This window comes from Ursus maritimus, unplaced genomic scaffold (genome assembly GCF_017311325.1).
Source record: "Ursus maritimus isolate PB19 unplaced genomic scaffold, ASM1731132v1 scaffold_3, whole genome shotgun sequence".
NCBI lineage: Eukaryota > Metazoa > Chordata > Mammalia > Carnivora > Ursidae > Ursus > Ursus maritimus.
In genome coordinates this window covers 72,565,612-72,579,209 of record NW_024425563.1, presented here as the reverse complement: position 1 = coordinate 72,579,209, position 13,598 = coordinate 72,565,612, and the positions used below count along the sequence as shown (strand labels likewise).

At 37.1% G+C, this 13,598-nt stretch overlaps 1 protein-coding gene across 1 annotated transcript in view; it reads left to right on the top strand.

Moving 5' to 3' along the window:
- Positions 1 to 13,598, top strand: part of ZNF804B (zinc finger protein 804B) — a 492,006-nt gene that overhangs the window by 392,150 nt on the left and 86,258 nt on the right. Inside the window, exon 2 of the mRNA XM_008686213.1 lies at positions 4,178 to 4,321. Within this exon, the coding sequence (XP_008684435.1) occupies positions 4,178 to 4,321 (144 nt within the window). The remainder of the gene's footprint in view (positions 1 to 4,177; positions 4,322 to 13,598) is intronic.

The window sequence follows — 13,598 nt, the reverse complement described above, 5'->3', positions numbered from 1 at the left end:
TCTTTTTTTTTTTTTTTTGTTCATTTGTTTTGTTTCTTAAATTCCACAAGTAAGTCAAACCATATGGGATTTGTCTTTCTCTGACTGACTTATTTTGCTTAGCATTATACTCTCTACCTCCATCTATGTTATTGCAAATGGCAAGATTTCATTCCCTTTTATGGCTGAATAATATTCCATTGTATACATAAACCACCTCATCTTTATCCATTCATCAGTGGATGGACACTTGGGCTGCTTCCATAATTTGGCTATTGTAGATAATGCTGCAATAAACTTAAGGGTGCATATATCCTTCTGAATTAGTACTTTTGTATTTTGGGGGTAAATACCAAGTTGTGTGATTACTGGATTGTAGAGTAGTTCTATTTTTAGCAATTCTTGAATATATCAATGCTTAATGGTTAGTTGGATGATTATGTGTTTCAATGGAGGGATGAAGCAGCATGACACAGTGGAAAGTGGGCCCTGCTTTACCATTGCCTGATTTGATAGAACTCATGAAATTACTAAACATAAATTGCCTTCTAAATGGTAGACTTAGACTATGTGATACTTCCCTTACTAGTCTACTAGACTGAGCCCTTACCCTCCGGCCTTCTGGTACATACAGCTAGACCAACTCAGCTCCAACTTCACACTTGAAAACAGGCCCACCTCACACTGGGTGGTGTCATGGGCCCCTGGATCACAGTTCTTTTACTGAAAGTCAGCAACAGCTCCAACCTCAGTTTCCAATTTTGCCAAAGATGCTTAAGGAAGCTTATTTTTTTTCCTTTCTTCTCTGATTCCTCTAGCCCTACCCAACTCTTGGCTTATATTCTCCTTTGCCTGAGATTTCTCTTCTCAGGTCTCAGCTTCCCCATTTCTGACCCCCAGTCACCTGCTGTTAAATTTATGCTCTTACTTCTGTATTTGATAGACACACTGGATCGTGAACTCTGTATGAATGCTTTGCTAATGGCATTTATATCCCACGTGTGTATTCCTCCTCTCTTAATAGGGACACTAGAATATATCCTGGGGAATATCATTAATCCCTTAGAAGGAAGGAAAATGGGAATAGCAGCACCATTTCCTGGCAAGAAAATGAAGTAAGAAATGGGGTATATAATTTAGTCTGATGACTATAAAATGTGAACATTCACTGAAGATGGCTAAAATGTTGGTAGAACTCTGTTATAATTATGAAATTTTACACTGAAATTCATTTAATGTCATAATTAAAGGTTGTTTTAGAAATAAATGTTGTTTAAATGAAGATACTAAGAGTAACTGAAGGAGCCTCACCCCTGGTCATTGAGCTGTTGTTATAAAATCCTCTACATAATCTGGAATAATATGAAAGTATATTTTTAGCCACTCTGAGTTCTCAGTTGCCACCCTGCCTCTGGTTAATGAAGCTGAGGCACTTTTGAGCGCTGAGGCACAGGTGCTCAGTGTCCAAGGCATATGGTCACTTTTCTAAGGCTGTCATTCCGGTGTTATAATAAAGGAAGAAAAACTATGGGTAAACCCAAGTAGTCCCTAGTTCCAATCCAGCCTTTGAAATTGTACACAATATGTAAAGCACATGTAAAAAAATTCCTAGTGTGAAAGGTGAGATGAGAACTAATGATTTCCCCGATTGTCAGCCTACCAGTTCCAAAGATTTAGCTCTACCTCAATGCTGTACTTCAGCCTCAACTCTCAAGTGACAACATTAACATGCCATTATTTCAATTCTTTGAGCAACTGGGTTTTTGTCCTGAAATTGAAGTCCACATTCTCATTACTGGTTACATCCTGTTGGTAGTTTTTATATCCCCCATCAGCTGATAATATAACCAAATTCCTTCTTTAACTCTCTCAGGCAATCTAGATGTTTGGTCTAGTTTTGTTGTTTGCTAATCGTACTCATGTCTTTCCTGCCTTCGTGCCATGTGTGTTAGCATCTTATGTTTGGGCTTGAATCATTATGTGCCCCTGTCCAAATTAATTATTCCGTCACTTCACCCAACCTGTGATAATCCGCTTCTCTTCCCTGTGCTTGCTTTCTTATCTGGTCAGCAGTGGCTCTGAGATTTAGATTTATGGCCTGACTTCTTTATATAGAGGGTTAGTCATTTTAGAGAAACAGAACTAAAATCCATCCTTTATTTTGTCCATTCATTTGTTATGTGTATTTACTTGATATCCTCCATGTGCCAGTCATTCTTTTATTTAGGCAGAAAGATAATAGAGAACTTGCAGAATGATGGGAGGCATGAACATGTGAGCTACTGTTATCCATTAATTTATGTAATACATATTAAATAGGTAACTCTGGGCTAGACTATATGTTTGGCATTGTGGACACAAAAATGAATAAAACAGTTCCTGCCCTCAGAGGACCTATGGGCATGGACCTGAAAACAGATCATTTAATATCATGTGACAGGTCTGGTGATAGAATCAAAGGGGAGTAATATGGGGGCATGGATTGATACAATATGACACTAATGAGGTAGGAAGGAGTTTGTATGGTGCATTAAGAGGACTGGCCCTAAGGAAGATGGTAAAGTACAGCTGTTTATTAACAAGGGAGTTAGGCATAGGGTGTTTGAATTCAAATCCCCTCTCTACTTACTAACTCAGTGACCATGAGTGTGTGATTCTAAGTGCTGATTAATATATCTGTAAAATGTAGGTTAAAAAAGAACTTAGTTTTATAGGGTTGGTGTGAGGAATAAATGAGAGAATTCATCCCATACTTAGCTTAATACCTGGCACATAGTTTATGCTCAGTAAGTACTCATCGCTATTATTCTATAGGCAATGAGAGAATTCAAGAAGATTATATTATTATTATTTATTATTTTAATCGAAGTATAATTGACACCCAATGTTATGTTAGTTTCAGGTATACAACATAGTAATTCAACATCTTTCTATATATGCTTACTACAAGTGTAGCTACCAACTGTCACCATAAAATGCTATTATAATTCCTCTGACTATATTCTCTCCTGTTCAGGAGGAGCTTAAGCAGAGGAAAGATGTGACCAAAACTCTGTTTGAGATAGAGCATAGTCAAAATCGTAAGGGTAATAATTTTGAAAAATATGTGGTAAACCCATTGGCAGCATCTAACATGAATCAATGCTTGTAGAAGGAACTTATCTTGGAGTTAGAGCCTACAGATAAATAAGAGCCTAGCTATAGTGTGAATGAAGTTCACCCATGGAGACTGTATGGAGTAGATAGATAAGTTGGCTGAGATGGCATTGTGTGAAACACAGAAATATATGGGGTAATATCAGAAGAGGAAATGTTTATGAATGGTCATAGATGTGTTTGGTAACAAGCAACAAAATGGAGGCTTTGTCCTCCTGGTAAAGTCATGGGAAAGCATTCCAGAGGGGACAAAGAGCTGGGTATTGGGAAAGGAGTAGGAGCTCACCAATTTAACAAGATGGGAATAGACTTTGTGTGCTGAGAATAGCAAGTCTAAACACTGACAATTTCAGTGAGGCTAAAATACACGAAGCAGTAGATGAAGGATATAAAACATTGTAATCAATGTCCCAATTAATGCTATGATGAAGAGACCTCGTAGTAATGGGTGCTTCAAGGAAATAGTGGGGGCTTGTGTTTGAAATCAGTTATTGGGTTGGCAGAGGAAATGGTAGTGAGTCAGCAGAACCACAATCTGAAAATGGATGGCAAGAAAGAGAATGACCAGACTGCAGTTATGGGGTTCTTCTTCTTTTGTTAAGATTTATTTATTTATTTATTTATTTATTTATTTATTTATTTGAGAGAGAGAGAGAGAGATCGCAAGTATGTGAGTTGGGGGAGGGGAAGAGGGAGAGAATCTTCAAGTAGACTCTCCACTGAGTGGGAAGCCCAAGATGGGGCTCGATCCCATGACCTGTGAGATCATGACCTGAGCCCAAACCAAGAGTCAGATGCTTAACCAAGTGAGTCACCTAGGTGCCCCAGGTATGGCCTTCTTTGAGAGAGTTCATTATTATTTGTTGGTAAGTTAGGAATAAGGCTGAGCTGAAAGTTATTTCCAACGTGCCATTATTTTCCCAAAACTGATGAGCCTCACCATATTCTTTCAGTCACAATAAAATTAAATAACAATTGGATTAACCTGAGATCTGGTTATGCTATTAGAGAAATATAACCAACATTTTTGCCTTCTTTAAAGGATTTTCCAGAAAAGGAGAAGTCCACAGCAAAGGCCCTGGAAGATGTAAAGGCAAACTTTTACTGTGAATTATGTGACAAGCAGTATCACAAGCACCAGGAGTTTGACAATCATATTAATTCTTATGATCACGCTCATAAGCAGGTAAGCCAGAGTGGGGGGAATCCTTCTCATTCCTAGGTTTATACCTTCAGAATAGAATGTGTGCATTTGGCCTTATTTATTGACATCTAAGATACTCCGGTGAAACCATTTTATTTATTTATTTTACTTGAAAGGTTGTTTTCTGTTTAAATGTTAGGTGAAATATTTTTTTCCTAGAAGTATCATAGAACTGTAGATGAATTTAAAGATGATCTAAAAGTAGACTGATACTTGAGAATTATACGTATGGGGAACCCAGAACCCAGTAAAAAGAGTGTCATATTTAAAACCACCTAACTAGTCAGTGGCAGAACAAGAACTTGATAGAATCTATTATAGGGTTCTTTCAAAACTTCTGAGGTTTAGGGAATCCTAGGACTGTGGGAAAAATAATTCTCAAAATACCCTCTTAAGAGAGTCAAAATGGTTACTTAATAGATGAACCATTGCAAATGAGCAAACAAAAATTTGGGGAGACTAAGTTGAGAGGTAATTCAGATAGTAATGCTTCATTTCTTTTTCTTAAGACGTCATATATGTACATTATCTGTTTAGATATTATATACATGGCTACTAATATTCTCTATTTCCATCTCTCCATGAAAGAGGAGGCTATTATTCTTATCCTGTTAGATTTTATCCTTGTTGCATGAGGTACAGAGATACTGGCCATTTAGGAATTGGGGGGCTTAAATACCTCTAAGAAAGAAATCCCACTTGGCCAGAGGATTATTGCTGAGAGCTGTAAGGAGGTACACACTCCTGATGCAAATCAGACCTGATATCTTGGAATGTGTGGGTAAGTCTTGTATAATCTAGACCTAAAATATTTATTCAGAGTAAGCAACAATAAATATTTTGACTAACATTGCCAGTATTTACTGAGTGCACCAAAAATATTTGGCCTTGAGAGATGTAAGAAATTGGTTTCTAACTTTAAAGATGTAGCATGTGTCTATAATTGGCCATATTTCTCAGACAAGAGCAAGGACATGGGATAAACTGTTTTAGGACTGTGATTCCCAAATCTTAGTGTGCATCTTAATCACTTTGGGACTTAATAATGCAGATTCCCGGACTCTCCTTCAGGTATTGTAATTCAATAGCTCTGAGGGGGCCCAAGAACTTGCATTTCAAAATGATACAAAATGGAATTTTCCAAGCATATTTAAAACTGAACCACCATCCAACTCCAGCCCCAATCTCCTTTCCTTTCTATCCCCACTCCTCACCCCCCCACACCTGCCACCACTGTGTATTATTTTGAAGCAAATTCCAGACGTCGTGTTATTTCGTCTGAGTGGGTTTTAAGATGGAGAACGGTGCTTACATGACATAGCCATTATCATACCTAAAAAGTAACAGTAGTTTCTTAATATCAGTTGGTGATCTTGTTTCTTTAGTTGTTTCATAAATGATTTTTAAATTTGGGTTTCTTGAAATCAGGATCCAGAAACATCCACACTTTTGGTTGACACGTCTTTAAGTTTCTTTTAATATATATTTAAACGACAGGTTTTCCATTCCCTCTTTCCATTTGACTTCTTGAAATTTATCTGCTGAAAAAACTGGATATATTCAGGGTTTTGTTGAAGACAAGCCAGTGCTGTCTTTTTTTCATTTTCTGTGTCTTCTGTATTTCTTTTAAAGTGATTGTTACATATAGAGATCTGATCAAATTTCAGGTCATATTTTTTTCTTGGCAAAAATATATCACAAGGCATTTTGTATCCTTCCATAGAGAGGCATATGATGTCTAGTTGTCTCTATTTTTATGACTGTAAGTTTGAGAAATGGGTTTAGATGCTACCAGTTTGATCCATCCATCATTAAGCACATCACTTACATTTTTCCACTAATGGTTTTGTAGCCATAGACGATCATTTGTTTAAATCCTGTACTTCGTTTGGAGTTGTAAAATGATGATTCTAATTCTATCATTCTTCTGCCATTTATTAGATGTAATATGTCTATAAAGAGAAATTTCCTATAAGCATCACTCCCAGAGGATTTTATATAGGTGGTCTTTAGACTATATATATTCCCCGTGTCTAAAGATAACTGGGAATTTAGAGAAAAAAGTAACCAGAGAAGGTTCTCATGGTTACTCATAGCTACATTTGATCTGTGCTTTAAACATACATAAGTAGATGTTGAAATAGAGGGTGAAGATGGGATGGCATCCTTGACCGTGGAAACAGAAGAATCTAAGGTGTGGAAATAGAAGAGCATAGGGCATCTTTTCAAAACAGTCGAAAGTATTTGGACTACAAAGGGAATGAATTCTCTGCACCTGATCTATGTACCACAGCCTCCCTTGCACTCTGAAACTCTACCTGATGAATTTCTCTTTTTGTTAGTTTCTTCAGTCTTCTTTCCATTGGCTTTCCAACATGTTGAAAAAACCACCTTTCTTCAGTCCTTCTATTTCATCTGTGCACCTATTTGGATTTTTGTTTTATTTTGTTTTGTTTCTATAGGTTTACCAGTGATTGAGTTTCAGCTACATGCTATTGTGCTAGTTGTAAAAAAATGGAACAATTTTGTCTTTATCTTCAGAGAGCCTACATTCTAACTGGGGAGACAGACACATCAACATGTCTTTAAAACACACTGATTTAAGTGTTCTAGAACTTGTATACCTAAGATATCAAGAGAACCTACAAATCTGATTTAAGAAAGAAGAGATGACAAGTGAGCTGGAATTCTTAAAGAATGAATAGAAATGAACCACATAGTCAAGGATGGTAGGTCCTATCTGATAGAAAACCTTTATCAGGACATGTGGCATGACCGATACACAGAGAAACTACAAAATATCCACTATGGCCACTAAAGTCACTGTCAATATCCTGAGGAGCTCTTTAAAAATCTTTGAAACTGTATCTCATTTCTGTCATTCTTCTTTTGCAATAGCTTGCTCTCATTCTTCATTTTGCAATCTCTTTTCACCATTCATATTTAATCTCACTCTTGAATCTGCTAGGACCTTCGAACTGGACTCCCCACCTCCAGTATTTTCCCTCCTTCAAACCAGGCTATCCATGTAGGCTGAATTAATCTTCTTAAACTACCACATTCAATGGGTGATGACTGACTTTTTCAAAAGTCTGAGCTACTTAGTCTCTCAATTCAAAACGTCCACAGTCTGGCTTTTGCTTCCATTTCCAGATTTATCTCCTGCAACTCCAGAANNNNCCTACAGTTTCTCAAAAGATGCCTTATGCTTTCCCACCTGCTCATGTTGGCTCGTAATCTTCCCTCTGCCTGGGATGTCCTCCCATCACATGGCTGTATTTCAACATATGCTCCTGCGTATTTAATGAATAGATTGACAATTTATATCTGGATATTCAAAGAGCTGAAATCTCATGGTAAGGGGATTTAGCAGCATTTTCCAAATTCTCTTTGACCAAAACCTATTAACGTTGTGCAGAATTTTGTCCAAGCTGCCTGCTTTGGAAAACAATGGAATAATTAAATTTTCCATAGACCTTGGAAGACTGCTTTCTTGGGTGATGTTGAAATACTTTTATCTAAAGATTTCTCTTAACCCCAAATTTTGACAATAACTTGAATTTTAAATGAAGCTGAGTTTACAATTTCCCTTTTAAATGAAACTGAATTTTATGTACAGAAAAGGGAAGTATGCACTAAGTAAAACATGCAAGTCTTTTTTTTTTTTTTTCAAATTCCAGAGTTAAATATGTCTATTTGGTTCTTGCTTCAGTAAGGGCTCTTCTTGATTGTGATGATGATTATAATGATAGTGGTGAGGATTTGGCTGAGAGCATTTTTTGGCCTGAGTAATATGAATAGCTTCTATAATTTTATTTTCCATGTGGATTCAGACAAAATATCTAGCCTCTTCTGTTGAACTTCCAACAAGATGGTCTTTTTGGTATACTCTGAAGTGTGAATCTAAATTCACATGAAATTAATGTTTTTACTCATTAATAGAAGAGCATAGAGCTGGAAGCAACGAATCTGAATTCTTATAATTATTTAGGATCCTTCAGTTTAGTAAGTGATTTCTAAAGCTTTTATATTGTCTTGTATCTAAATAGCAGTATCATGTGTTATTTTATTTCAAAGATTATATTATTCAGGAATATATTGTAATTCTAGGGAAGTAAGTCAATACATAATTTTAAAGAATAAAGTAAAATAGTCTGAGATTCATAGCTTTAAATAATTCCAAAATAAAGATATTTTTCTTAGGTATTATTGGTAGAGAAGGATAGCTTATCAGTAAAAAAGCTGATTTTTTAAATTTATTCAATAAGGGGAAAAATTAATTTTTAGCTTTGACAACCCAACTCTCATATAACTCACATTTTTGAAAATAACTCAGTTGTGTTAACTATTGCTTTGAACTTCTTATAATTCCACGTAAATGTTGAGCATTACCATTAAAACAATTTGAACGTATGTACAAATTACAGTCACTTGGATGAAGATAGCAGTGTAACTATTAATATAGCTAACATGTTAATAACAACTAATTCCTTGTGAGACTATCGACAAGTCATAATTCCTTTCTCAAGATGGTGAGCCGCAAGCATATAATACTGAAATGAAAACCACACATCCTGGCATGCAGCAAAAATCGCTCCTGCCCCAGAGACATCCTGGCTCATCTCAATTTAGAAAAAACAAAGGAGGCTGATCCCCATACAAATAACCCATAAAAATATCTTTAATAATAAAAAACAAATCCACTCTTAGATCCTCCACATGTGACATTTAATCCCCCTAATCTTCGTTTGCTTCACAATTGGATTTATTTTCACTCAGGAGGAGCTGTTCACTTGTCAAGCCTGAATTTGAACTCCAACTGATTCATTCTTAAAATATTGTTTTGGATTCTCCCCAGCTGTACCTGCACAGGATAAAATAACAGAACAGAATCATCTTTGCCATCTTGTCTCCGAGAGGAAAGACAGCCAAAACTGCTAAAGAAATTCAGTCCAATTACGCCTTGCTTTGTTCCTACAATATGATTTATATTTTCTCCAGATACTGCCCAAATTAGCCTGATAATATATTTCAGCATAGCATGTTTAAGTTACTAGTCCTCTTAATGTGGCAACAAAACTTCAAGGTCTAGTTAATTTGTAGGGTCAGCAAGATTGAAGAAATGTAAACTCAAGTAACTGGAATGGAAATTCTCAGAAACATATATGTTAGTAAAATAAAATACTACTTATCTCTGTTTATATTTTGCATTCTATAAACTCAGCTTTATGAGATATATATAGATATATATATGAGATATATATGTAGATATATATGTAGTTATATATATATAGATATATATCTCTCTCTATATATATCTTCCTTCCTTCCTTCCTCCCTGCCCCCACCCCTTAGAATCAGCCCCAAAAAACAATGTATATAAAAGACCCAAATCTGATCTTAGCTTCCAACTCATCATTCAGCTCTCTTAAAATACTGCTGTCACCCTGGCTAAGAGGGTTTTGATCTTAAGGTTGTCTCCTGAAGGAAAAATAAATTAAAAATCTATATTCTGGCTCTTCCTGTATCTCAAATGTACCAAGTACTTTCCTGCCTTGAGACATTTAGCATATATCTCTCTGCAGTGTTCTTCCATCTGACCCCCCACTTCCTGGTTCTTCTCTGCGTTTGTGTGGTGGCTCAATGTCACCTTCTCTGAGGGATCTCTCCTTTGCGCTCTACCTCAAGTGGACAGTTGTCAGTTCTCCAAATCTTAGTATCTTGTCGGCACTTAGTGGTCAGACTCAACATATGCTGGCTCTCTAGAGCCAATTGTTCAACATATGAGAATAATGTGAGCTGGTTCTTAAACCATCGGTAGCTTGAAATCAGCCATGGTATGTGGTGGGAAATTCACAAGCACTACAAACAGGGATTGTTGGGTTTTGTTTGTTTTTTCCAGAATGTTGGTATACCAGCACACCATTGCTTACTACTCTGTAAAAACTATTTTTTTCTTTTTGATTTTTTAAAATCCTCTCCCCTCTTCCCTCTCTGTAGAACTACAGAGAGAATAGCAGGGTACTGTTGGTTCTATTGGCCACGCCTCCCTGTCTCTCTCAAATGGAGATCTGTGTCTAGCACATAGTAATGACTTCATAAATATTTTTTAAAAAGAATGAGTAACCAAATAAGTTTCTACAATTGACCATGCTACTCTGTCCTACATCAGTATATTCATCCACCATTGATTAATTACATCTTTTTTTCCAGTCTTACTGAGAAATAATTGACATATATTAATGTGCAAATTTAAGGTATATAGCATGATGGTTTGATTTACATATATTGTGAAATGATTAGAAAAGAAAAAAATTTCCCTTTATGGTGAGAACTCCTAGGATTTACTCTCTTAACTTTTCTATGTATTATATAGCAGTGTTAGCTGTAGTTATCATGTATGTTACATCTCTGGTACTTATTTATCTTATAACTGGACTTTTGTACCTTTTGACCATCTTCCTCCAATCTCCACTCCCCCTGCTCCACATCTGGTAACCACAACTCTGATCTCTTTTTCTATTAGTGGTGTGTGTGTGTGTGTTTAAGATTTAACGTATAGGTGAGATCGTACAATATTTGTCTTTTTCTGAATTATTTCACTTAGTATAATACCTTCAAGTTTCATCCACATCACAAACGATAGGATTTTCTCATTTTTGTGGCTGAATAATGTTCCATTGTATAATAATGTCCATGGATATTTAACTTGTATCCATGTCTTGGGTATTATAAACAATGTATCTATAAACATGGGGTGCAGTTATCTTTTGAGTTTGTGTTTTTGTGTTTTTTGAATATATTGTTCCAGAACTGGAATTGCCGGTCATATGATAGTTTTATTTTTAACTTTTTAGGGATCCTCCTCACTGTTTTCCTTAGTGGCTGTAACAATTTACAATTCCACCAACTATGCACAAATGTTTGCTTTTCTCCACATCCACACCAGCATTTGTTATCTCTTGTCTTTTTGATGATATACATTTTAACAGACATAAGACGGTACCTCATTGCGGTTTTAATCTGCGTTTCCCTAATGTCTAGGGATGTTGAGTATCTTTATTTTGTACTGTTGGTTTTTTGTACGCATTCTTTGGAAATAGGTCTATTCAGGTCTTTGGCCCATTTTTAAATAGAGTTATTTGGGTTCTTTTGCTATTAAGTTGTATGAGTTCTTTATATATTTTGGATATTAACCCTTTCTCAGATATATGGTTTGCAAATATTTTTTTTCCCATTCCATAGGTTGTCTTTTCACTTTGTTGATGGTTTCTTTTGTTGTGCAGAAGAAGTACTTTAGTTTCATTTAGTCCCACTTGTTTATTTTTTTATTTTGCTGCTTGTTTCTAGTGTCATATGAAAGAAATCATTGCCAAAGGCTATGTCAAGGAGCTTTACTCCTGTTTTCTTCTAGGGGTAGAATTGTGTCTCTGCTCCCTTGTCTGGGTGGGCAGGGAAGGGATTGCTTCAGGCAACTCTAAATTTCTTGAACAAGGTTTCCCACTGAGGAGCTGGGGCTACCCTCAGCCTTGGCTATGGATTACTCCCTCTGCCTGTATGCCCTCTACTGGATTTGATCTGGGGGCAATCCATTCTGTCCACGCACCTCTCTGCTCAAGCATCCCTGGACCACATAGCTTCAGCGAGTTGTGGCCAGCCCCTGTGGTCAGATGGAGCCTGGAGACACTCTCCACAAATGGGGCTGTGACTCAGCTCCCTGCCTGGATTGGGCAAACCAGGCTCTAGAACCAGCAAAACTCATTTTGAGGATCCAAATCAGGCGGATTTGGAGTTCACTGGCCAGAGTACACCACTGATCTGGTTCTGCAAATGAGCAAAGCCTCTGGTTTGGGTTACTACTTGGGCATATCAGGTGGGTCCCCCAAGATTTATATGCTCATTGTTGCAAGCTCTTCCCACATTCCCAGTAGCTGAGACCACAGAGTACCCTGCAGTACCTGTGGGGCCGGATCAGAGTTGGGGCTCTCACAAGTGACCAATAATGCTGTTGGTGCTGGTTGTCCCCTAGGTTCTCTCCCCCCACACACACCCCCGGAGGAACCAGAGGATTAAGGGAGATCTCGCCACATGGTCCTTCACTGGCTTGGGGGAGGGGCAATATGGTCAAGATGTAGCTGCTTCTCTTCCCCTTCTAATGTGGTCTGTCTTGGTCACTGAAGGGGGGGGGCTTCATCCTCACTCCCATTCTCTACGATTCTCTTTGTGGTATCTTATTTTTAAATAGTTACTAATTGTTCTTCTTGTGAAGGGAAGTGAAATCAGGAACAACTTGAATTGTCATCTTGGTGATGTCACTCCTTAATCACTTCTTAAGTAGAGAGAGTGAATGTGTAGTAAACAAGATGGGACCTCCAATCCCAGGTTCTTTGTAATTATTGAAGAAAAGTTGTCATAAAAACCCCTTTTTATAATTTAGAAAATATTTGAGCTCTTATAAATGCTGATGTGGTGTGCCCCTTTAAGAATTTTAGACTTTATGGGGCGCCTGGGTGGCACAGTGGTTAAGTGCCTGCCTTCGGCTCAGGGCGTGATCCTGGTGTTCTGGGATCAAGCCCCACATCAGGCTCCTCCGCTATGAGCCTGCTTCTTCCTCTCCCACTCCCCCTGCTTGTGTTCCCTCTCTCGCTGGCTGTCTCTATCTCTGTCGAATAAATAAATAAAATCTTTAAAAAAAAAAAAAAGAATTTTAGACTTTATTTTATAGAAAATTGCTAGTCTTCAAGGGCTTCTAAGCAAGCAAATGATATGATCAGAGTTGTGATCTAGAAAAATAAATCTAGAAGCAGTTTAAGGGATGGTACACAAGGAGAGAGTTTAGCTCTGTGATCAGATATGAGGCTAAGAGCCCACGAGAGATGATCAGAACAATTAGCAGTGACAAGGAGAGAAAGTGTGAGAAGGGGTGCACTCGAGATTGTCAGTGGCTTGAGTCACATGAACACATGGGCTACATCACTGATAATCCTAAATACAAACTTGGAGAGGTTTTTTTTTTTTTAAGGTTGTCAAATATGATAAAAGAATGTTACTACCCAACATTGACAAGATGTGAGAAAATAAACACTGTCAAACAATCCTTGTGAGGATATAGTGTTTCAGTCTTTTGATGTTCAGTTTGGATTATTTATCAAAAGCTTTAAAATGGGAATTTTCTATCAACAATTCCATCTGGCATGTATTCTAGAAAAAAATAAATGAATTCCAAGATTTATGTATAAGGAAAAACACTGGAAGCCTT